Genomic DNA, 27,171 nt, shown 5'->3' with positions numbered 1-27,171 from the left:
TCTGATGTAATGTTTATTTACTTTTTGATGTATATCTTTATATTATTTAAATTTTCTGTATTCTGTTTTTTATAGACCCTGTTTGGCAATAACAAGCTTACTGCATTTGGAACCAGCACAACCAGTGCTCCTTCATTTGGTACAACCAGTGGCGGGCTCTTTGGTAACAAACCAACCCTGACTTTAGGAACCAATACAAACACTTCCAATTTTGGTACATATAAAAAGCAGGTTTGCCTCTCTTAAAGTTACACTGACTATACCACACGTCATTCTCCTGATTCATGTGATTGGGAATGTTTAAAAATTCTCAGGTAAGCTGTGGCTTAGTGAAGTACAGAGGGAATAGTTTTAAATCATCAATATGGGTTGGAAAAATTAGGTGAGATATAATTGCCTTTCCATGTACAAATTCTCTTGTATTTCTGCTTTGGATAAAGTGGGCCATTCAGTACCTGCAATAGTGCCTAGCAGAAAGTTGGTTCTGTAATGGAGATGGAGTTTTTTCAAAGTAAGAAGTTATGTTCTTTGTACTGATTACCTGATCAATACCTGAGAAAGCATAAATAAACCACATTTGGTTGGGATGACACATCCTGTTAGGTCATGGTTCAAACATGGAAATATTGCACAGTAGGTGATCTCATGGATTTTACTGAAAATTGACTTTTCTCATTTGAGAGATTATTCAGTAGTTTTCTGGCAGTTTCAAATAGTTTTCTTTTTCTTTTATCACATAAAGAAATAATAGTACATGTTCATTGCAAAAAAACTTGGGAAATACATAGATAAGATTTAATAATACGTAGGAGTACATACTCATTATAAAAAAATTTGGGAAAAGTAGATAAGATCCAACTATTGATAAAAGAAATGCTGTAAAAATTTAAACCTGTATAAGTGAAACATCATATTTTAAATGTCTTCTATTACTACCTAATTAAGGTTTCAAATGTATTTGCTATCGTTTGATTTAAATCAGATAAGGAAAGTTCTATATTGTTAAGGAAATAGCAGTTCAAGTACTTTTGAAGATCTTGTGCCCCAGGTAGATCACTAGGCACTGATTGATTCTTTTAGGGAAATAAGTACAAAGACATGGTCATTTGGTGTAGGTCAACATCTAAACAGTTCTTTAGTGAAGTTTTGAAGAATCTTGTAAATTACAAATAGAGAAAAAGAAAGATACCAATTCAGACACTTATTTGATGATCATATGTTTTCATAGAAGTCTTAACTACATAAAGGAAGTAGATAGGTTCAGGTACCAATTCCTAAATTATGAATTTGTTTTGATTTTTTTATAACCCCTTTTAGTCCTGTTCCTTATTCTTAGTAATGAATATAGTTGTTCCTTTAATTATTTTTGGTCATACTCTACTTGAAATAAAGCAGCTTTGAGGCAGCAGAGTTGGTTAGCATGGATAAGCTATCCAGATTGTGTTCTTCATCTATAAAAATTAAGATGGGAAAGATAATTATAAGTTAAATTTGTTTCTCACCTTTTTTTTTTCCCTCCCATTTTCACTCTCCCCTCTCCAACCAGCCTTTGTAGATCTTTTTATCCCCTAATCATCCTCTTACCCCATGAAATTTTAATACCACAGATGTGCTGTGTATCTGGGTATGTACTGTAGCCCTTAAAGGGCCAGTGTAACATCTGTGATTTTTTTGGTTCTCTCCAAAAAACAATTTCATCCTCTTGGAAAATGTGTGGGTTTAATAAAAGCTTTATTTTTGTAACACACTCCATTTTCAGTAGTAAATGTTATTTCTCTCTGACAGGGTACATGATAAAATAGACTGCACTTTTAAATTATATTTGATGTATATGGTTGCAAATTTCTGGTGTGTTGTATGAATTTTTTTTTTTTTCATGGGTAGGCACCGGGAATTGAACCCGGGTCTCTGGCATGGCAGGTGAGGATGCTACCTGCTGCGCCACTGTGGCCCACCCTGTTGTATGAATTTTATTTGTAGATTTCTTTTGTTGTATGAATATATTTATACTCATGTTCAGTGATTTGATATTGAAAGGCCTCATCTTTATCTGGCATGCCTCACTAGCTTGCGTGCTGAATTTGAATTGTCTTTGATTTTATTTTGTGGAATTGTTTTGAAATAACAGTTGATAAACTGTTAACAGTAAGAATCGGAGGGAATGTGTGGTATAAACAGTGTATGTTGGGATTTAGTTCCCTCTTGTGGGTTTGAGGTAGTTCACAGATATGTTTTCTGTGGTTTGGGGGGCTGGAAGATCATTCCTGGTTAAATTTTAACTCAAAAAAAAATATCTTGAAGTATGTTTTCTATTTTTGTTCTTTACAGAAAGTCGATTGTGCTTGAGTAGGCAACACTCCATTTTTGTTGCACAGCTACTTATTAGCACAATTCAAGAAAATATTTACTGAATGCATGAATCAAATATATTGTCACATTATGTGCTTGGGTTTTAAAATGCCATTAGAATATTTGTTTCAAGCCGTTTATATTTTTTCACTTCAATTTTTTTTTTGTCTGCTTGTTTGAGATAATTACCCAAATACTGGCCATGAAAGTGTAATATTCATAGTTTGTGATGCTGTCATATATTCCAAGATACACTTTTTACTTTGTAATCTTTTGAACTTATTCCTCTTCATGATACTTTTAAAAATAAGTTCAGGCGTTTTCCTAAAGGGTTTTCTGGCCAGTGATTGATTCTTTTCTTCCTCTCTTGTCCTGAGAGCTGTTTTGTTAATGTTTAGCTCCAAAAAGAAGTACAGAATCTTTGTCAGCATATCTGAACAAAAGAAAAGCAATAGCTGCAATGTGATATAGGCATCTTTGAGAGGAAACTGGATTTTAAAGGAAAATCATAGGATTTTCTCTAAAATGGCGCATCATAGTGAAGGAAGGATGGTTTTTCAACTCTCTATCAACTCTGATAATGCAAAGAAATGGTTCAACTCTGGACAAATTATTCATAGATTATTTTTTCTTTTTAATATCCTGGCTAAGTTCTCAAATGCTCCTTTCATCTAATTCAGTATGCATCATTAAAGCTTCTCACCCATGATCAGTCACAGGCCCTGTTTGTTCTACACACAAGCTGCTGCAGAATTTTTATACATGATTTTTTTCTTCACAAGAACCTTTAAGTTCATTCAAATGTCTTTATTCTTGACTCTTATTTTTTGCTGGAAGCTGGAGAGAATGAATTTTTTTTTAATAACTGAATGTGAACCATGAAGTGGAGGCCTTACAAAGGAAATGTTTCCCAAACTCAAGCACAGTCACTTTGCTTTACTATTTGCTATTATTTATGAAATGTAATGAAGCAAATATGAAGACTTCTGGGTTTGTTTTTAGAGTCAAAAGTTAATTTTCAAAAAGTTAAATTAGTCTACCATTTAGGAATCTTAAATATTAATAACTGAAAGAATGCACGGCCTAGGGTCAGACTTTGTTTTAAACTCCCTTATAGAAGAAATTGGGAGTCAATGTTGTACGTACAATCCCTCATTTTTTTGTCCTCCTAGGTTTTGGCTCAAATACCACTGGGAATAGTATTTTTGGAAGCAAATCAGCACCTGGGCCTCTGGGAACTGGAATTGGAACAGGATTTGGAACAGGTAAGGATTTGCTACCATGACAGGAAGTGATACAATTTGGCTTTCTTATTGCTGGAACTCTGTTCAGTCCTATGCCTCAAAATAAGAGGCTTTATTTCCATTTTCACTGGTGGATCACAGCTGGATACAAAACATGCTTTATCCAGTCTTAAAACATTTGCACATTTACTTTAAGGCTATATGCCCCCTTTTCTCCAAATTTTTTTTTCTTTTTTCAAACAACAGAAATTTATTCTTACACAATTTGGAAGGCGAGAATTCTCTCAATTTTTAATAGTGCTAGTTTATATGGGATTTTTAGTATTCAATGTGAGATTTGCCAGTATGATGGCATTATTAACTTTCGATTCCCTTGTGTTTCCTTTAAAACAGGGATTTGAGCATTTGAACTGTTTATCAAGTAATCTTTATTATCCTAAGGCTAAGAAAGAACAGTACTAGCACACGCTAAAGTAATTCACAAATACTCTTAAATTTTGCGAGGTCTATACATACCACTCAGTTCATAACACTGTGGCACTGTGGTTCAGAACTAAAATATCACCCCTTTATCCCAGATCATCCAGTAATTTTATTTCAGTGTCTGTGAAGATACCCTTCTACCTATCCAGCTGTTTTAAACAGTTGGGGGGGTGCTCAGTGTCATAAAATAGATAGAAACTTCAGCATACAGACCACCAAAGTCTTCCAAGCAAATAGTTTTGCCTACCTTCCCATTTCATCTGACCATCGGCGTGGTCTTCTGTTTCCATGGTCTCTGCTTCTGACGTCTACTTACCTGTTGTCTCTGCTTCTGTGATCTAACCATTCATCATTTCACATCTCCCCAATAGAACCTCATATTTTGTACTTTATGCACTATTTCATTTTCTTTTTTCCTCTTTAAAAGATAAAAATGCTCAAGTATTTCAACAATACTGAAGTATCACCTATTGTAAAGTAATAGTAAAGTTTGGCATATCCTGTCAGACAACCTTTTTATTTATTTCTAAAACATTTTTGTGCACACAAATGTTATGCACATAGGTACTTTATATATAGGGTTTCCTTATATTGGAAAGTATACTCTACTTGAGTGTTTTTTTAAACCAAAGGCTGAGATGCATTCATTCATTATAATATAAATCTAGTGTGTTGCAGCTAGCATTAAAAAAAAAACAACTAGAATTTAAAAAATTTGTGGTACATAGTAAGAGTAAATATCATTTTATAAAAATTTTGTTTCAGTTATGTTTACGTGTGTGTGTACCCACATGTGTACTTTGAATATTTGTATTTTATATTGTGTGATGCAGTCAAAAATGTTTGTAAGCAAGTGCCTTATAGTGTTCTATGACTCGTTTTTTCTCTTCTCATGATATCATAGGCTTTGTTTTTCTTCCTTTTGGTCAGTGCATATAAATCTATCTCATTAAAGAAATAACTGCGTAGTATTCCAGTGTGTACATATATGTACACACACAGCATAATTTGTTTAACTTTTCTCCTACTGATGATATTGATAATATTAGCAAAACTCTAATGAAAATTCCTGTTAAATAATTTTGAATAAGTGTGTTAGTTTTACTATAGGACTAGTACTTAGAATTGGAACTGTTTTCAGAAGATATCCATTTCTGGAATTTTGGTAGATTCTATTAGTTTGCTTTTCCCAAAAGACTGCCAAATTGTTTTCTTGCTCACACTGTATAAAAATGCATATTTTCCCATAGCTTCTCCATATTCAGGGGCTTTTTCATCTGTGCATGGATTGATTGTGGAAAATGATAGCTTGTTTCAATTTGTACTTCAGAAATTATAGGTAAAAATTAATATCTTTGTGTTCACTGGCCATTTGGATTTTTGAATTCCATTTTCATAATGCTTGATCATTGGATGTTAACTCTTTGGATGTGTGGTAGATTTTGAGTTGAGCTTTTAACTTATTCAAATTTTACTGCATATATTTTGCAAAATAAAAATTAAGCTTTTTTTTTTTTTTGTACAATCATCCATAAACTTAAGCAGAATATATTATCTGACAGTCTACCAGAGAAACAGCACTTTCTTCTAACCCTGCAGAAAAAAATAGCCTTGGTATGAGCAAATGAAGTGCTTTTTAAAGGGTGGTTTTGACAGTTTATGAAACATAAACCTATAGGTTAGATCCTACCATACTGTTTCAGATATTTTCATCATTTACTTTGTTTATGATATCTTTATGTACAGGATTTTATTTTTGTGTGCTCTAAGTAAATGTTAAACCTTTTGGCTTCTGGCCCTCGTAATAAGGAATATAATTACAATAATTAGGAATGCGTATTCCTGTAGTCCAAGATTTTAAAAAATTCTGTATTTTCTTTTCTGATGTTTGTTTTCTACTCCAGAAAAATTTACTATCCCAACTTTTAATTTCATTTTAATATATTCAACTTTCCTTAAACAGTTCTCTCTCACATATAAGGAATTGCATTTTTGTTGTTAAATATTCCTCATTCATGTGTTGTCCATATAGGCTCAAAGAAGAGCTTTACATCCCCACCCTTTGGAGCTGTGAATCATTTAAGGAAACAAGAATTGTGAGACTCGCTGAGCATACTCTTGAAATTCTTTGATTAATACATCTGTTAAAGCAAAGTTTTGGCTTTGAGAGGAACGTATCCTGATGCTTTTGTACATAAATAACCACACCCACAAACTCTCTGTATCTCATGGAATCACAAGCAGAATAGCACTGTAGCTTTGGGTTGCTTCTTTTTGGCATTCTTTAAGTGGGTGTTCATGTGCAGTCTCTTGTTCTCAGTTATGGCGATTTAAATTCATACCTTAATAGAAATATGTTTTTCTGTAACATGCCTTTGGTTGTTTTATGAGTACTTGGCTACAAATGTTAAATGTACTAATACTTAGGTCTGTTAAAAGATATTTACTTAAGCAGGTTTTTCTACTCCTTTATCTAAGTGACCACTCTTAGTATAAAATGTTTTATATTGTTTCTTGGCATATAATTTTTTCCCCATGTGCTCACACTAAGAAACACTCATTAAATCAAGAACATAACAATTTCTTACTCCACAGTTATGTTATTAATTACCTGCACGGCACATCATTTTCTAAGTAGTTACTTATTAAAAGTACTAAGTTTTAATTCTTGAAGTTTTCTATGAAGTAGTAAGCTTGAGGATGCATCTAATAAGCTTTATTGTTTTACTATTATATACTAAGAAAAATCTACCCAGTGATTATATAAGATAGACAAATTTAAATTTTTTAGCACTTTTCAGAAGTCCCAAGGGCAATACAACCATCTTCATTTCGGGCCGCTATTCCCACCTTATCCCCCATATAGCTTTCTTATGACTCCCACAAGTAATCATAGGTATAGCACATTTTCATCTTAATTTATTACCAAACTATTATTATTATTTGACATGATACATAACATTCAGTGTCCCACAACTTGTGGTTTGTTAGTAAGACCTTCCATTAAGCATAAGAAGCCACCTCCCCATGTGGAGAATTACTGATATTCTCACAAGCAGTGGGGACAGCCAAAGCAATAGGCTGAGCCCTCAATCTTGGGGTTTGTTCATATGAAACTTATCCCCGCAAAGGATAGGCTAAGCCTACTTAAAATTAGACCTAAGAATCACCCCCAGAGAACCTCTTTTGTTAGTGAGATGTGGCCTCTCTCTCTCAGCCAACATGACAAGCAAACTCACTGCCCTCCCTTCTGTACATGGGACATGACTCCCAGGGTTGTAAACCTTTCTGACAACATGGAACAGAAATTTTAAGTATGTGCTGGGACTCAGCATCAAGGAAATGAGAAAACCTTCTAGACCAAAAGGGGGAAGAGAGAAATGAGACGAAATAAAGTGTCAGTGGCTGAGAGATTACAAACTGAGTCAAGAGGTTATCCTGGAGGTTATTCTTAGGTATTGTATAGATATCACCTTTTTAGTTAAGGTATGTTGGAGAGGCTGGAGGGAAGTGCCTGAAACTGTAGAACTGTGTTCCAGTAGCCATGTTTCTTGAAGATGATTGTGTAATGATAGAGCTTTTGCACTGTGACTTTGTGATTGTGAAAACTTTATGTCTGAAAACTAGAAAACTAGATAAAGTATGTATCTTCCCATGATAAATTGCAACAGTATGCAGTCAGGGCATTTTATAATATCTTTCCGTACCAACAGAACCTTCCACCAATGCTTTATATTCTTTTCTGTGGGTTTTGAAATAATATGGTTTTTAAACCATTTCATCGGACTTCAAGCAGGGTTGCTTATAAAAGTGATGTGAACACCCCTCCACAGCACAAATTTTAATCTGTTTTATACATTTAGACTTCAGTAAGTTTTGTTTGGGGTAGAGAGACATATGGCAACCAAAAAAAGAGAGAGAATCGTGTAATCTGCAGTAAAAACCTTTCCTTTGAATTACTCAAGTAGTGCAATTTTAGTATTTCTTGGAACTTGTGATGATTTTTGGTGTTTTGGAACTTTAAAAGAAGTTCTAATTTCTTATCTCAAAGCTGGGCTTTTTAAGGTGAAATAATCCCAGTCTTATTTTGAATGACTACATTGGCTTCTTGTATTAATGATGGCAGACAGTTAGGGAATGTCTTGTCCATTCAGTAGACATTTTCACTATATTTCTATCCTTTTTTTGGATTATGAGTCCATATAACATTTTAACTTCCAGGTATTCTGTCTTTGAAATGATATTCCTTTTAACCCATGTCTTTGCCAAGATGAATTTGATATGTAAAAAGGAATATCAGATCCCCTACGTTATGAACTCAGATCAATTAAATTCTCCCCATTTTATACCTTTACTTAAAAATTACTACTGATTCTATAAGCAAGGTCTAGAAGCAATTTTCATTGGGTTTAAAACATTTTAGGTTTTTGAAATAGGTTTTAAACACCCTGGTGAAAATGAGCTCTTCATCAAATGTGACTCGTAAATCTTCATCTATGTAAGTTTTTTTTTAATTTTTTATTTGTAATATATATAACATATATACCAAAAGGCAGTAAATTTCTAAGTATATTTTAACAAGTAGTTATAGAATAGATTTTAATGTTTGGTATAGATTACAGTTCCATGGTTTTTCATTTTTGCTTCTAGCTCCAAGTGACTGGAGACCAACAGAAATATCAATATAATGATTCAGCAGTCATACTCAGTTGTTAAATTCTATCTTTCCTGTTATACTCCTCCTTTTCTGTAATTAACATATATACATAAAAACAATAAATTTTAAAATACGTCACAACGATTAGTTGTAAACAGATTTCAGACTTTGGTATGGGTTACAATTCCACAATTCTAGGCTTTTATTTCTAGCTGCTCTAAGTAATTGGAGGTTAAAAGAAATATTAGTGTAATGATTCAGCACTCATAACTCATTTGTTAAACCCGACCTTCTCTAACTCCACCATCACTTCTGATCTTTCTCCCACTCTTTAGGGCTATATGGGCTATGCTCATTCTAACATTTTTATGTTAGAAGGGGCTATTAATAATATGGATGGGGGATGAAACTAGCTGATATTCTGGAAGGGCTGGCCCCTCTATATTTCAGGACTTATCTGTTCCAGGGACCCGTCTGTAGGTTGTAGGTTTTGGAGCATTACCTTAGTGCATGGAACCTTTGTAGAATCTTATATAATGCTCTGAGTGTTCTTTAGGATTGGCAGGAATGGTTTTGGCTGGGGTTTGTCAGGTTATGTTAGCTAGCAATGTCTAACTGAAGCATGCCTAAGAATGACTTCCATTGTAGCCTTTTGACTCTATTTGAACTCTCTCAGCCACTGATCCCTTATTTGTTAGACTTCCTTTCCCCCTTTTTGTCAAGATAGCATTGTTGATCCCATGGTGCCAGGGTCAGACTCATCTCTGGGGGTCATTTCCCATGCTGCCAGGGAGACTTTAATATTATGTCCCACATAGTGGGTTGGGAGTTGGTGGGGACAAAGGCTTTACTTCCAGAGAGAAAGGCCATATCTGAGCCACAGAAGAGGTCCTCTGGAGGTGATCTTAGGCATACCTATAGAAGGCTAAGCTTCTCTCCTTTATAAATAAACTTCACAAGAACAAGCCTCAAGAACAAGGGTTTGGCCTATTAATTTGGTTGTCCTTAATGTTTGGCACAGTATCTGGGTTTCCCCTGGTGGTAAAGTTTAATAGTTTCATGATTTTTCTCCCAAGGGACGTTGCCAGTACTTTTTGAATAAATCTTTTTTGTAACCTTATCATAAGGTATTTAGCTTTTTGTAAAACTGATTTGTCTTTGTCTAGCAGTTTTCATGAGATGGGTAACCTTAAAAATGTTAATTTTTGCTCTGTAAAGGTTTATTGGGTTTGGTTTTACACAGGTTAGCTTATGTGTCACTCAGAAAAGGGGATTGGGTCACCTGAGTATTTTGATCACAAATACTGAAATTTAATGAGAATTTATTATTTAATTTAAAAAAATTCTTTGAAAATCTATAGAGTAGCCATTAAGTGCCCTGGCTGATTGTCAGATTCACCTATATTTGAACCCCAGCTCCACCATTTATTATATTTATCACGTTGTGCTAATTATAAAACTTTCAGTTTTCTCGTAAAATATGAATAATGGTTCCTACTTCAGTTTTTGTGAAGATTAAATGAGATAATAGTTAATATTTAATGAGTTTCTAGTATGTACCAGGCCTCTTTTAAGATTTAAAAAAAATTTTTATTGATATATATTATATATTCACATACCATGTAATCATCCAAAGTGTACAGTTCACAATATCATCATGTAGCTGTGTATTTATCATCATGATCAACTTTTTTTTTCTTTTTCATGAAAAATAACATGTACAGAAAAGCATAAGTTTCAGAGTACATCACAACAATTTAGTTGTAGAAGAAATTTCAGTTTGGTATGAGTTACAATTCCACAACTTTGGGTTTTTACTTCTAGTTGCTCTAAGATAACTGGAGACTAAAAGAAGTATCAGTATAATGATTCAGCAGTCTTACTCCTTTGTTAAACCCTACTTTCTCTTTATAACTCCACCATCACCTTTGATCTTTCTCCCACTCTTTAGAGGTGTTTGGACATGCCCATCCTAACTTTTTCATATTGGAAGGGGCTATCAGTAATATGGGTTGGGGGTAGAACTAGTTGATATTCCGGAGATGCTGGCCCCTCTGGGTTTCAAGACTTATCTGGTCCAGGGACCTATCTTGAGGTTGTAGGTTTCTGGAAAGTTACCCTATTGAATGGAGCCTTTATAGAATCTTATACAGTACCCTAGGTGTTCTTTTGGGTTAGCAGGAATGGTTTTGATTGGGGTTTGGCAAGCTATGATAGGAAGCAATGCTGACACTTGTGTAAGAATGACCTCCAGAGTAGTCTCTCAACTCTATTTGAACTCTCTCAGCCACTGATACCGTATTTGTTAGACTTCTTTTTACCTTTTGGTCATAATGGCATTTTGATCCCATCATGCCAGGGCCAGGCTCATCCCTGGGGGTCATCTCCCGTATTGCCAGGGGACTTTTATCCTTGGATGTCATGTCCCAGGTAGACGGAAAGACAGTGATTTCTCTTGCAGAGTTGGGCTTAGAGAGAGAGAGAGGCCACATCTGAGCAACAAAGGAGGTTCTCCAGAAGTAATTCTTAGGCAATACCTATAGGTAGTCTAAGCTTTTCCACTATATACATAAGCTTCACAAGAACAAACCTCCAGATCAAGTGCTTGAGGCCTATTGATTTGGGTGTCCTTAATGTTTCATGCAGTATCCAGGGTTTCCCTGGTGGTAAAGTTTAATAGTTCCATATTTTTCACCCTTCCCACAAGGAACTTTGCCAAATTCTTTTTGATTATCTGCTTAATACCCTCTGGTATGTATTCAGGCATTGCATTAAGCTATACCAGATTAAAGGCCCTCATTCTTATTCTGTACCAGGTCTCTTAATGCTTTTCTTGTGCTTATTCATTTTAATCTTAGACTGCATCTTTAAACTGTTATGTTGAAGCATAGAGAGATCAAGTATTTTGCCTGTGATATATGTAATGCATTCTGCGCAGTACCTAATACATAGTCAGCATTTGCTGTAATAGCTCTTTTGTTGAAAGAGTAGCCATTTTGATGTTAACAAACATATTATATATTTAAGTAACTGTCCTCTGGCATAACATTCAAAGGATCTTCTATGGTGTTTTTTTTTCCCCTTCTTGTCTCCATAGCTCTTGGTGCTGGACAGGCATCTTTGTTTGGGAACAATCAGCCTAAGATTGGAGGGCCTCTGGGTACAGGAGCCTTTGGGGCCCCTGGATTTAATACCACGACAGCTACTTTGGGTTTTGGAGCGCCCCAGGCCCCAGTAGGTAAGTATCAATCACTTTAGAAAGCTTTGCTCAGTTTATTTCTCGCTGGTACTTAACTTGTTGACCTTTCTCCATCTACCCTGTGCTGTCTCTACCAAAGCACTACATATATGTATGTCAAACAATTGTATTGTGCAAAAGGACTTTAAATAGATACTGGCCCCATCCCAGACCCAACTTACTTGCTCCCAGGCCTGCTCATCCATAGCTTTTGTTACTGCTTTTAATTTCTCTGGTATTAATATACCATATTAAGATCATATCTCTGAATGATGTGCTGATACTGCTGTGATTTGCTTATAGTAAATTTGATTTTAGCTCACTTTTCACCTTTTACCATCTTTATTCAATTCTCCCAGTATAACTATATTTACTAAATACCTTCAATTTAGTTTAATCGATTGAAATGTTTTTCAAACTTCATTGATTCGTATATGCTCTCCTCACAGTTTTTGCCATATCTGCCCTATCACCTTTATCATTATTTATTTGTTATTTATGAAAATTAAATTACTTCTTAAATGTTTTTTTTTTAAAGGAAACAGTGTTCTGTTGGGAGCTAAAAACTGGCTTAAATAGAGTAACTTTTGAGATTGATAGTCTCTGAATCACTTAATTTGTCTCCTGTCCTATATATGTGCCATATATATGTCCTATATATTTTGAAAAATCTTTGCAAATTTAATCTGTGTAGTTACATACCTTTTATTTTTTGTATGCTGTATCGGAGTCACATTTCATTATTTCATTATTTTTGTATGTGAGTATCCTGTTACTGCAGCACCATTTGTTGAATTTTTGTTTGTTTTTCATTTGTTGGTTTGCTAGTTTGCTTCTTTGAGGGGGGATGTGCTTGGACTGGGAATCGAACCCAGGTCTCTCACATGGTATAGTTACATACTTTGTGTAACTAGGAGATGGTATTTCTCACCTCACCTTTGTCAGGTGAGCATATTAGTGCTCCTATGTAACCTTTTCTTTCCCACATTTCTTCTTTTGCAATCTTATTTTTTTATATTGATGAAGTTACTGTGTTCTCTCTTGTAACTGCACTTATCTTCTGTTCTTGGTTTAAAGGGCTGTTTAAAAGTTGTAAGTGAACCCAGCATTTTATCATAATTTTGAATTCATTGCTTCCCAACCAAGTGCATCTTTTTTATATTGCTTTTGGGTTTTCCTGGAATTTCTAATTCTTTTTTTTCCCCTTACGTTACCAGCCTTTCTAAACTATTCCAAATTCTCAAGAAGAGAATCAGAATTCTTTCCTCCAAATACTTCATTCTTTGACCCTCTGTCTTCCTGCTGTAGTATGAACCCAGATTATTCTCTCCTGGAGGATACTTTAGAACTTACTGTGAAAGCCCTCTACTTGTCTAAAAAAACCTCAGGTGTGATAGCTTCTTTGCAGGGCAGTCCAGTTCATTGTTTTGTTCAGCTTGTTTAGAAATCAAAACCTTCCTCCATACAATTTCTACCCACTGGTTCTGCTTTTATTTTCTAAAGCCAACCAGATCCCATCTTATACAATTTCTTTGCAACAACTCGTTGTCTTCCGGATAATAGTCATCAGTTTCTTGTCTTTCTTCTCAGAAGACTTCACTTTCAGATTTTTTCCCTGTTCTCTTAATCATTTGGCCATGATTGGTTTTCTATTGTGTTTTCAAATTATTATTAGCAGAATTGAATATATGACACCAGTGATAGCTTAACTAGCGCTTACTCTAGTTTGTTCTTTCTTATTTTTGCCAACGTGTCAACTCTCTCTTCTGTGTCTTTAAATAATACAGTTAAATGAAAAAGATTTCGTATTATACATACAAAACTAAAAGCTCCATTATACAGTTTCTTAGTCATGTTTTGGTTTGTTAAAGGGCGTTTTTATTATTTTGAGCAAATGAAGATGGGTGACCTGTTCATGGCAAATTATGGGATTAGATGATACTGGCTTAGGGTTTTTTCATGTATAATTTGTCATCAAGTAATTTTCTTGATTCTCTTTTTGTATGCCTTAGGATAACACTGTGCTCTCATTGTGTGGACCCGGAAACCAAAAGATACTTTATTTTTTTCTTGCCTGTAGTCTTATACTGGATTGAGAAACTTTCTGAACGCATATGATTTATTTGCTCTTTAAGTTATCTCTTCTAGGTTTCAAAAATCCTGAGCAAATTTGCAATATTTCCTGAAATAATTTAATGATTGCATCAGATTGGATAAGGTGCATCTACCACCATTTTGTTAATTTAGCTATAGCTGTCCACTCGATTTTTTTGTTGTTGTTGTTATGGTTTTCTCCCCACATTGTGAGTTTAGAAAATGTTTTGTTTATGGCAGTCATATAATGTGTATTGTCTTCTTCTGTGTTCGATTTAGCCTTGTTCATAATCATTAATAATAAAAAAATGTGATTTGATGTGGAAAGAGTTACTTTGTCTTGCAAAGAGGTCTCTTCAATCGAGATAGAATGAAGCGTTTTGTTTTTCCTTTATACAGTTTGTAAATCACGAGTATATTCTTCATTGTTTTCTCTTTTTTGTTTACTGAGTTCTGTGTGACTGATGACAAATATTTGCGCCCCTATTTTCAAAGGAAATAGACTAATTGGGTGATCTTTTTATTTTAAATATTACGTTTATATAATGAATGCATAAGCGTACTTTAACAGTTTTCACTTTTTGTATGCTGCCTCCTTTCTCTTTCTCTTTGTGTACCTAATACTTTTTACTTTGGAATTTTCACTTATTAAATCAAACGTACTTTTATATTTCCACAGTGAAACAAAATGTCATTTATTTTTAATAATTACATGATCTGCCATATTGATGTACCATAATTTTTACAACTATTACCTAAATGTTGGACATTTAGATTATTTTCAGCTTTTGACCATTATAGATAATATGCAGTGAACACATATGGATATTTCTTTATTTTACTTGTAGTTTAAGTTCTTGGGTTACATTTCCTCTTATTAATATTATCAGGTTAAAGAATATAAAAACAGTACTTGCTCTATCATGTTTCCTTTAGAAGGATTAATCCAGTTTATAATGTTTCTAGAAGTCAAAGACTATAGCTTTTATATAGCTGTGCTAGTTATGGATAGTGAGGTAGGTATAAAATATTGCATCACAGTTACTTTAATTTACATTTCTTTGAGTAGTGATTAACATTTGCTAAGTGAATTTTTATAGGTATTGATGCCTGTGAAATGTCTCTTTGTATTTTGATCTTTTAGATTGATTTTGTTCATTTTATTTCTCCTCACTAGTAATATGATCGGGTGAGTCGGAACATATTGAAGACCACATCCCCGAAAAGAATTCACTTGAAGTAAATGCACTGGTCCTTGTGCTAACATCTTTTTTTTTTTTTTCTTTCAAAAAAGCTTTGACAGATCCAAATGCTTCTGCTGCACAGCAGGCTGTTCTGCAACAACACATCAACAGTCTAACATACTCACCTTTTGGAGACTCCCCTCTCTTCCGGAATCCCATGTCAGACCCTAAGAAGAAAGAAGAGGTAAAATGAAGGATGCTTCTGTAAAATTTCTTTACAGAGCAGAAGAAACTAAGTGTGTAGAATGGAATTTCTTAACCTTTATAGCATAAGAGATTGAGCAAAGCTTTGGTGTAAATTTTCGTTTTTAACATATATTATTTATGCCTTGCACTAGGCCAGGAGTCAGTTATTTTTGCTGTATTTAGAAGGCAGCATGAGTGTGAAGTTCTGGGCTAAAATTTTACAAGAGACTTATAAGGTAGAAATTACCTTACAAAGTGGTTACTTTGTAAGGTAGAAATTATTCTCATTTTATAGGAGGAAACTAAGGGTCAGAGAGGTTAATTGACTCTTATGATTTTAATGCTCTTAAGCAACGAAATCAGAGTCTTACTTCTTGATTTCTTTGTGGCTTTTTCTTAATCTCTTATGCTCTAGTGGCAGAGAAATTATCTTTTTTTCACTGGTGTAGTGTAAAAGATAGTCTTTGGTCTTTGATTGATCCTAATTTTACCACTTAAAGTTTCTGAGACTGGGCAGATCATTTTGTTTCTCTACCTCAATATTCTCATCAAGAAAATGGGACTAGCAGTACTTTTCAATGTTGGAAGTTAAATGAGTAATGCATACCTGGCTCATAATGTTGCACAGTATACAATCATTTATATTATCTTATTTCTTCTTTAGCTGGCTCTTAAATTAACTCTCAAGGTAGATATTATGAGATGCAAAATAGGAAGGTGCAAGTACTTTTTAAAAGTTATATAAATTTAAGCGGTGATTGGATGAAAAATTATATCTCATTCAGGTAACATAATTTAGGTGCCTATATATATGCTAGGTGCTGTGTTCATCTCAGGAGATACGAAAAAGAAAATAAACACAGCTTTATTCTCTAAGTGCCTATAATCTAAGGGGGAAGATCAGATTTAAAATCATTTGAATTTATTCTAGCACAATATAATACATGCAATAATAGAGGTAAGGGTCCATCACCTGATGAATGGATAAACAAAATGTGATATATACATATAATGGAATATCATTCATCCATAAAAAGAAAAACACTGATACATGTTACAACATGGATAGACTTTGCATATGTTACGCTAATTGAAAGAAACGTACAGAGAATCAACATATGATTATATTTACATGAAATGTCCAGAGAGGACAGATCCACAGAAAGTAGACTGATGGTTGCCAACAAATGGGAAGAGATGGGGTTTGAGAAGGTACGAGCTTCTTTTTGGTTAACTAAAATGTTCTCAAATTAGATAAGGATGACGGTTGTACAAAATTATACTAATATATTAAAAACCACTGAATTGTACATACTAAAATAGTTAAATAGTGAATTTTATCTAAATTTAAAAAATTTGGAGAAAAGAATATAAGTATTTGAGTTAAAACATTTTTTTATTGTGAAATATACAAAAAGTAAAAAATAATAATAAAAAAGCAGTAATTTTCAGAGTACATTTTTTTTAACTTTTTTATTTTATTTTATTTTAAACATAACAACATACAAACATGAACATTCTTGCCATATGATCATTCCATTCTTGGTATATAATCAGAAACTCACAATATCATTACCATGATCGTTTCTGAAAATATTCGCATAAATTCAGAAAAAGAAATAAAAAGAAAAATAAAACAAACTCATACATACCATAACCCTTACCCCTCCCTCTCATTGACTGCTAATATTTCCATCTACCCAATATATTTTAGCCTTTGTTTCCCTTATTTTTTTCTATGCGCCTTACCACTCCCTTTCATTGATCACTAGCATTTCAATCTATGAAGTGTATTTTAACAATTGTTCCCCCCATTATTTATTTATTTTTAATCCTGATGTGTTACTCATCTGTCTATAGCGTAGATAAAAGGAGCACCAGACACAAGATTTTCACAATAACACAGTCACATTTTGAAAACTTTATCATACAGTCATCTTCAAGAAACATGGCTGCTGGAATACAGCTCTACATTTTCAGGCACTTCCCTCCAGCCTCTCCAATATACCTTAACTAAAAAGGTGATATCTATGTAGTGTGTAACAACAGAACAGATTCCAAATTTTGGTATGGTCTAAAATACCAGAGGCCAAAAGAAGCATCAGTATAATGATTTAGCAGTCATATGAGTCTATTAAATCCTTTCTTCTCTGTTACAATTCCCCCTTCTCCTTTGATTCTACTCCAAAACAATAGGGGTCTTTGGAGTATGCGCATTTTAACTTTATCATGTTAAAAGGGTTATCGACAGTATAGGATAGGATGATGGAATTGATAGTCTTGCAGAGGCTGGCCCCTCTGGGTTTTAAGGCATATGTGTCCTAGTAACTCTGAAGGTTATAGGTTGCAGAAAGTAAACTTAGTACATGAGACTTTTGTGGCATCTCAGAACCCTAGATGTTCTTAAGTGTTATAGGAATGATTTTAGTTGGTATTTGGGAAACCATGGCAATGAGTGATATCTAACTGAAGCTTGCATAACAGTAGCTTCCAGAATAGCCTCTCAACTCCATTTGAACTCTCTTAGCTACTCATACCCTATTTTGTTACATTTCTTTTCCCCCTTTTGGTCAGGAAGTCATTGTCAATCCTATGATGCCAGGGCCAAGTTCAGGCTCATCCCTGGGAATCACATCCCAGACTTTCACCCTTTGCTGTCCTGTTTCACATAGGAGGGAGGGGAATAATTTTCCTTGCATAGTTGAGCTCAGAGAGAAAGAGGTTACATCTGAGCAACAAAAGAGGTTTCCTGAAAGCAACTCCTAGACATAATTTTTTTTTTTTATTAACGGAAAGAAGAAGAAAAAAAAAAGAAATTAACACATTTAGAAATCATACCATTCTACATATGCACTCAGTAATTCTTTTTTTTATTAATTAAAAAAAGAATTAACAAAACAATTAGAAATTATTCCATTCTACATGTACAATCAGTAATTCTTAATATCACATAGTTGCATATTCATCATTTCTTAGTATATTTGCATCGATTTAGAAAAAAAAAATACAAAGGCAAAAGAATAAGAATTAAAACAATAATAGAAAGAAAAAACAAAAAACCTATACCTCACATGCAGCTTCATTCAGTGTTTTAACATAATTGCATTACAATTGGGTAGTATTGTGCTGTCCATTTCTGAGTTTTTATATCCAGTCCCGTTGTACAGTCTGTATCCCTTCATCTCCAATTATCCCTTCTCTCTTTTTTTTTTTTTTTTAATTAACGGAAAAAAGAAATTAACCCAACATTTAGAAATCATACCATTCTACATATGCAATCAATAATTCTTAAATCATCACATAGATGCACGATCATCGTTTCTTAGTACATTTGCATCGGTTTAGAGGAACTAGCAACACAACAGAAAAAGATATAAAATGTTAATATAGAGAAAAGAAATAAAAGTAGTAATAATAGTAAAAAAAAAAAAAACCCTACAACTCAGATGCAGCTTCATTCAGTGTTTTAACATGATTACTTTACAATTAGGTATTATCGTGCTGTCCATTTTTGAGTTTTTGTATCTAGTCCTGTTGCACAGTCTGTATCCCTTCAGCTTCAATTACCCATTATCTTACCCTGTTTCTAACTCCTGCTGGTCTCTGTTACCAATAACATATTTCAAGTTTATTCTCGAATGTCCGTTCACATCAGTGGGACCATACAGTATTTGTCCTTTAGTTTTTGGCTGGACTCACTCAGCATAATATTCTCTAGGTCCATCCATGTTATTGCATGCTTCATAACTTTATCTTGTCTTAAAGCTGCATAATATTCCATCGTATGTGTATACCACAGTTTGTTTAGCCATTCTTCTGTTGATGGACATTTTGGCTGTTTCCATCTCTTTGCAATTGTAAATAACGCTGCTGTAAACATTGGTGTGCAAATGTCCGTTTGTGTCTTTTCCCTTAAGTCCTTTGAGTAGATACCTAGCAATGGTATTGCTGGGTCGTATGGCAATTCTATATTCAGCTTTTTGAGGAACCGCCAAACTGCCTTCCACAGTGGTTGCACCATTTGACATTCCCACCAACAGTGGATAAGTGTGCCTCTTTCTCCGCATCCTCTCCAGCACTTGTCATTTTCTATTTTGTTGATAATGGCCATTCTGGTGGGTGTGAGATGATATCTCATTGTGGTTTTGATTTGCATTTCTCAAATGGCCAGGGATATTGAGCATCTCTTCATGTGCCTCTTGGCCATCCGTATTTCCTCTTCTGGTAGGTGTCTGTTCAAGTCTTTTTCCCATTTTGTAATTGGGTTGGCTGTCTTTGTTGTTGAGTTGAACAATCTCTTTATAAATTCTGGATACTAGACCTTTATCTGATATATCATTTCCAAATATTATCTCCCATTGTGTAGGCTGTCTTTCTATTTTCTTGATGAAGTTCTTTGATGCACAGAAGTGTTTAATTTTGAGGAGCTCCCATTTATTTCTTTCTTTCTTCAGTGCTCTTGCTTTAGGTTTAAGGTCCATAAAACCGCCTCCAGTTGTAAGATTCATAAGATATCTCCCTACATTTTCCTCTAACTGTTTTATGGTCTTAGACCTAATGTTTGGATCTTTGATCCATTTTGAGTTAAGTTTTGTATAAGGTGTGAGATACGGGTCTTCTTTCATTCCTTTACATATGGATATCCAGTTCTGTAGGCACCATTTATTGAAGAGACTGTTCTGTCCCAGGTGAGTTGGCTTGACTGCCTTATCAAAGATCAAATGTCCATAGATGAGAGGGTCTATATCTGAGCACTCTATTCGATTCCATTGGTCAATATATCTATCTTTATGCCAATACCATGCTGTTTTGACCACTGTGGCTTCATAATATACCTTAAAGTCCGGCATCGCGAGACCTCCAGCTTCGTTTTTTTTCCTCAAGATGTTTTTAGCAATTCGGGGCAACCTGCCCTTCCAGATAAATTTGCTTATTGGTTTTTCTAATTCTGAAAAATAAGTTGTTGGGATTTTGATTGGTATTGCATTGAATCTGTAAATCAGTTTAGGTAGGATTGACATCTTAACTATATTTAGTCTTCCAATCCATGAACTCGGTATGCCCTTCCATCTATTTCGGTCTTCTTTGATTTCTTTTAGCAGTTTTTTGTACTTTTCTTTATATAGGTTTTTTGTCTCTTTGGTTAAATTTATTCCTAGGTATTTTATTCTTTTAGTTGCGATTGTCAATGGGATTCGTTTCTTGATTTCCCGGCAGCTTGTTCATTACTAGTGTATAGAAAAGCTACAGATTTTTGAATGTTGATCTTGTAGCCTGCTACTTTGCTGTACTCATTTATTAGCTCTAGTAATTTTGTTGTGGATTTTTCTGGGATTTCTACGTATAGTATCATATCGTCTGCAAACAGTGATAGTTTTACTTCTTCCTTTCCAATTTTGATGCCTTGTATTTCTTTTTCTTGTCTAATTGCTTTGGCTAGAACTTCCAACACAATGTTGGATAATAGTGGTGATAGTGGACATCCTTGTCTTGTTCCTGATCTTAGGGGGAAAGTTTTCAATTTTTCCCCATTGAGGATGATATAAGCTGTGGGTTTTTCATATATTCCCTCTATCATTTTAAGGAGGTTCCCTTGTATTCCTATCTTTTGAAGTGTTTTCAACAGGAAAGGATGTTGAATCTTGTCAAATGCCTTCTCTGCAGCAATTGAGATGATCATGGGATTTTTCTGCTTTGATTTGTTGATGTGGTGTATTACATTAATTGATTTTCTTATGTTGAACCATCCTTGCATACCTGGGATGAATCCTACTTGGTCATGATGTATAATTCTTTTAATGTGTTGTTGAATACGATTTGCTAGAATATTATTGAGGATTTTTGCATCTATATTCATTAGAGAGATTGGTCTGTAGTTTTCTTTTTTTGTAATATCTTTGCCTGGTTTTGGTATGAGGGTGATGTTGGCTTCATAGAATGAATTAGGTAGTTTTCCCTCCGCTTCGATTTTTTTGAACAGTTTGAGGAGAGTTGGTACTAATTCTTTATGGAATGTTTGGTAGAATTCACATGTGAAGCCGTCTGGTCCTGGACTTTTCTTTTTAGGGAGCTTTTGAATGACTGATTCAATCTCTTTACTTATGATTGGTTTGTTGAGGTCATCTATTTCTTCTTGAGTCAAAGTTGGTTGTTCATGTCTTTCCAGGAACCCATCCATTTCCTCTAAATTGTTGTATTTATTAGCGTAAAGTTGTTCATAGTATCCTGTTATTACCTCCTTTATTTCTGTGAGGTCAGTAGTTATGTCTCCTCTTCCATTTCCGATCTTATTTATTTGCATCCTCTCTCTTCTTTTTGTCAGTCTTGCTAAGGGCCCATCAATCTTATTGATTTTCTCATAGAACCAACTTCTGGTCTTACTGATTTTCTCTATTGTTTTCATGTTTTCAATTTCATTTATTTCTGCTCTAATCTTTGTTATTTCTTTCCTTTTGCTTGCTTTGGGATTAGTTTGCTGTTCTTTCTCCAGGTCTTCCAAGTGGACAGTTAATTCCTGCATTTTTGCCTTTTCTTCTTTTCTGATAAAGGCATTTAGGTCAATAAATTTCCCTCTTAGCACTGCCTTTGCTGCGTCCCATAAGTTTTGATATGTTGTGTTTTCATTTTCATTCGCCTCGAGGTATTTACTAATTTCTCTTGCAATTTCTTCTTTGACCCACTGGTTGTTTAAGAGTGTGTTGTTGAGCCTCCATGTATTTGTGAATTTTCTGGCACTCTGCCTATTATTGATTTCCAACTTCATTCCTTTATGATCCGAGAAAGTGTTGTGTATGATTTCAATCTTTTTAAATTTGTTAAGACTTGCTTTGTGACCCAGCATATGGTCTATCTTTGAGAATGATCCATGAGCACTTGAGAAAAAGGTGTATCCCGCTGTTGTGGGATGTAATGTCCTATAAATGTCTGTTAAGTCTAGGTCATTTATAGTAATATTCATATTCTCTATTTCTTTATTGATCCTCTGTCTAGATGTTCTGTCCATTGATGAGAGTGGTGAATTGAAGTCTCCAACTATTATGGTATATGAGTCTATTTCCCTTTTCAGTGTTTGCAGTGTATTCCTCACGTATTTTGGGGCATTCTGGTTCGGTGCGTAAATATTTATGATTGTTATGTCTTCTTGTTTAATTGTTCCTTTTATTAGTATGTAGTGTCCTTCTTTGTCTCTTTTAACTGTTTTACATTTGAAGTCTAATTTGTTGGATATTAGTATAGCCACTCCTGCTCTTTCTGGTTGTTATTTGCATGAAATATCTTTTCCCAACCTTTCACTTTCAACCTATGTTTATCTTTGGGTCTAAGATGTGTTTCCTGTAGACAGCATATAGAAGGATCCTGTTTTTTAATCCATTCTGCCAATCTATGTCTTTTGATTGGGGAATTCAGTCCATTAACATTTAGAGTTATTACTGTTTGGATAATATTTTCCTCTACCATTTTGCCTTTTTATTATATATATCATATCTGACTTTCCTTCTTTCTACACTCTTCTCCATACCTCTCTCTTCGGTCTTTTCGTATCTGACTCTAGTGCTCCCTTTAGTATTTCTTGCAGAGCTGGTCTCTTCGTCACAAATTCTCTCAGTGACTTTTTGTCTGAGAATGTTTTAATTTCTCCGTCATTTTTGAAGGACAATTTTGCTGGGTATAGGAGTCTTGGTTGTCAGTTTTTCTCTTTTAGTAACTTAAATATATCATCCCACTGTCTTCTCGCTTCCATGGTTTCTGCTGAGAAATCTACACATAGTCTTATTGGGTTTCCCTTGTTTGTGATGGATTGCTTCTCTCTCGCTGCTTTCAAGATCCTCTCTTTCTCTTTGACCTCTGACATTCTAACTAGTAAGTGTCTTGGGGAACGCCTGTTTGGGTCTAATCTCTTTGGGGTACGCTGCACTTCTTGGATCTGTAATTTTAGGTCTTACATAAGAGTTGGGAAATTTTCAGTGATAATTTCTTCCATTAGTTTTTCTCCTCCTTTTCCCTTCTCTTCTCCTTCTGGAACACCCACAACACGTATATTTGTGCGGTTCACATTGTCCTTGAGTTCCGTGATACCCTGTTCAAATTTTTCCATTCTTTTCCGGATAGTTTCTGTTTCTTTTTGGAATTCAGATGTTCCATCCTCCAAATCACTAATTCTATCTTCTGTCTCTTTAAATCTATCATTGTAGGTATCCATTGTTTTTTCCGTTTTTTCTACTTTATCCTTCACTTCCATAAGCTCTGTGATTTATTTTTTCAATTTTTCTATTTCTTCTTTTTGATCAGCCCATGTCTTCATGTCCTCCCTCAATGTATCGATTTCGTTTTTGAAGAGGTTTTCCATTTCTGTTCGTATATTCAGCATTAGTTGTCTCAGCTCCTGTATCTCATTTGAACTATTGGTTTGTTCCTTTGACTGGGCCATATTTTCAATTTTCTGAGCGTGATCCGTTATCTTCTGCTGGCGTCTGGGCATTTAGTCAGATTTCCCTGGGTGTTGGACCCCACAGGTTGAAAGATTTTTCTGTGAAATCTCTGGGTTCTGTTTTTCTTATCCTGCCCAGTAGGTGGCGCTCGTGGCACAGGTTTGTCTACGGGTTCCACCAGTGAAAGTTCCTGTGGGTCCTTTAACTCTGGAAAACTCTCGCCGCAGGGGTGGTTCGGCAGCCGAAGCGTCTTGGAAGAGTGCCAGCCGACCTGGGGGTCCGAACGCGGGGTGGGTTGCCGGCCGCCGCAGCATGGGAGAGCGCCCGACCGAATTTCATAGTCGGCCCCAGGGCGCCAAACGTGGCGGGAGGGCGCCAGCTGTCGCAGCCCGGGAGAGTGCACTGTTCCCGGCCGGACCGGGGAATCACGTGTTTGGAAGGGACCCCCCAGTCACCGTTCTCCGCAGTCTGGGGATTTCCGACCCAACTCTCTCAGTTGGTCCGGGGGGCCTCGCATGGTGGGGGCGCCAGCCGCCGCGGCCGAAGAGGACCGCTTGCCCAATTCTACCAGCTGACATGGGAAGGAGGAAGGGAGGGACTCCTGCCGCTTGCTGTCCCGCCCGGGAAAGCCCGCGCCCCTCGGTGATCTCACCGGAGCTGGTTCTCCCAGACAGTCAGCCGTTCCAGTATGGGGTACGCCGTCCCTTTGATCTCCATCGTCACTCCGGGAGCTGCTCTGTATTGTCTCCACTCCCCCAGTAACTGTTCTGGAGGAGGAAAGGTGAGGGTGGCAAGGCTGTCGAGGCCAGTGGCGGAGGAGCCGGTGAAGGCGGAAGAGGGCACGGTGGTGGTTGGAGAGCCGCCGGAGCAGGAGGCGGAAGAAGGAAGAGGAGGGCGGGCTGGCCGGCTGCTGCGGGGCGTGGGCCTCCTAGACATAATTTTAAGTAGTCTTAGCTTCTCTGCTACAGCAATGAGTTTTGTCAGGCAAGTCTCAAAATCAAGGGCTTGGCCTATTTTCTTGGGAGTGTCTAATGTTAGAGAGGGTACCAGGGGTTTCACAGATAGGGAATTTTAATAATTTCGTATTTTCTCTTCAGTCCCACAAGGGACTCTACCAGTACTTTGTTTTTTGCTGATATATTGTATTTTAATAGAAACATAGATTATACAGTTCATTTAAAAAGTTGCTCTTGCTCTAGTGGTTACTTCAGCTATCAAACTTCTCTGCCACCAGTTCTCCCAGTACTTTTTAATTATCAGCCCTCCGTAGTCTGGGATGTATCTGTGGATATTACTTTAGGCCATACAGAATTACAAGGCCTCATTCCTGTTCTGGGCACCATGCATTTAGCTTGTTAAAATGAACTATATATTGCTTAAGAATAATGTCCGGAATGACTTTTCGACTCTTTTGGAAATCTCTTAGCAGGTGAAACCTTGTTTTCTTTCATTTATGTTCCCTCTTTTGATCAAGATATCTTTCTCAATCCTACGATGCCAATGCCAGGCTCATCTCTGTGAATCAGGTCCCACGTTGCCGGGGAGATTTATGCCCCTGGGAGTCATGTCCCACATAGTGGGGAGTGCAGTGAGTTTACCTGCAGAGTTGAGTTGTTAGGTTCTTGGTCAAGACATTCGAAGCCAAAGCACAGAACTGAAAGATCACAAAAATGATTTGAATAGTTCAGAGTTACTGAAGTTAATAGACTGTGCTAGGAAGAGTGGTCATAGATGAGGTTACAGAACTAGTTTAAGGATAAACTGTAACTGGCCTTATATGCTAGACTTTATTTGAAGTAGTTATATAATTTCATATATGTTGTTTAGCAAAATATATAATATCCTGAAGATGCTATAGAAACATAGTAGAGGTGCCATCTAAATCAACCTGATACATTAATTTAATTAGTTGTCTCCTCCACTGACTTATGATATCTTTAAAAACCAGAGAAAATCATCTGAAATATTTTTATTCCCAGCTCTTAGTGTTTGGCTCATGACAGTTATTAATGTTTACTGAATGATGAATATCTGCAAGCAAATATATATTTTTTCAGAATGATTTGGACCGCGTAGAAATTGAATAATCAATGGCTGAGTCTATCGGTTTTTCAGTTAAATTGTTTTTATTGTAGTTTCATCTGTAACTCAAAATTTCCTGTTTTAACCACTTTGAAAGTACTAGCGTATTTTTGAGGCTTAAGATTTTTGGTTTAGTTAAAAACTATTTTGTATGACTTGAAATTGTTTTGGTGTCATATTTTCTTAAAAGGAATATAAACATCGTCATTTTTGTTTTAGAAAGGAAAACTCCTACAGGCTGAGTTCTCATTTGTTGTATGAAGAGACTGGATAAGTTTATTAATATATTATATTGAGACATTTTAATTTATAAATGCTTTTCAAATGCAGTATCTCAACTGCATTTTTTTTTCATTAAAAAGAAATTAGTTTATTGAGGGCAAGAATTTGCAAATAATATCTGGCATTTAATTGACTTTTCTTCCACTACTTGTCAAATGGAAGTTGGCTTTTATTTAAACATTTTCTAAGGACCTGATGATCTGTTTTGGAATACTTATGCAGAGGGAACCTGTGTGGAGATTCCTTAAGCGACTCTTGGGATAATTCTTATGAGAGTTTGGGAAATTAATTCTACAACTCTGCCTACTACTTTCGCTTCTGCTTCATGTGTACTGCTAAATAGTCATTACCTGCAATTGTTTGCCCAACAATTAGCAAAAAGAAGCTCTGAAAGTCCACCTTGCCATCTCAGCACTGGTCTAGATTCTTCATTATTTTGTCCACAGCCAGAGAGTCTTTTTGATTTTCTAAAAATCTGGGGAATTCCTTTCCATGAATGCTCTCAGGTCCACCTTTATTAAATTGTCAGCACATTTGTGAAACATGTAAACATCATAGTTTCTATGGCATGTTCAATTACAGATGGCATTTTGGTGTGGTCTGTTGAAACCTTGGCTGTGAGGTGCAGGGTGGTCGTTTGCCGGATGTAATATCGGCCTCATCTCTCAGGCCCTCCACCTAGCAACTTCTGACCTCACATCGCACCACTGTCTTCTCACTCTCCGATTGGCCCAACCTTCATCCTCTCGCTCTCTGCCTGGCAACATCATATTCCTCTGCCTGGCAACATCATTTTCAAGCCATTCCATTGGACCTTTCTGTTCTCAGCACACCCAATCCCTCGCTGCCACCCTTAGCCTCCTCACCAATCACGCAGCGCGCC

General features: G+C 35.6%; 1 protein-coding gene across 6 annotated transcripts in view; it reads left to right on the top strand.

Annotated features, from left to right (window-relative positions):
* NUP98 (nucleoporin 98 and 96 precursor) overlaps positions 1 to 27,171 on the top strand; it is a 195,109-nt gene that overhangs the window by 52,502 nt on the left and 115,436 nt on the right. For 2 of the 6 annotated variants that reach the window (XM_077113751.1, XM_077113750.1), the window contains exons 10-13: positions 76 to 139; positions 3,522 to 3,614; positions 11,831 to 11,971; positions 15,360 to 15,493. In XM_077113751.1, coding sequence (XP_076969866.1) covers positions 76 to 139; positions 3,522 to 3,614; positions 11,831 to 11,971; positions 15,360 to 15,493 — 432 coding nt within the window. Of the gene's footprint in view, positions 1 to 75; positions 215 to 3,521; positions 3,615 to 11,830; positions 11,972 to 15,359; positions 15,494 to 27,171 lie in introns of all 6 variants that reach the window. The other 4 variants (XM_077113749.1, XM_077113748.1, XM_077113747.1 and 1 more) reach the window with 2 other exon arrangements.

The sequence above is a fragment of the Tamandua tetradactyla genome, chromosome 8 (genome assembly GCF_023851605.1).
Source record: "Tamandua tetradactyla isolate mTamTet1 chromosome 8, mTamTet1.pri, whole genome shotgun sequence".
NCBI classification, from domain to species: domain Eukaryota; kingdom Metazoa; phylum Chordata; class Mammalia; order Pilosa; family Myrmecophagidae; genus Tamandua; species Tamandua tetradactyla.
Note: the sequence above shows the minus strand (reverse complement) of the source record. Positions and strands in the feature narration are given on the sequence as shown.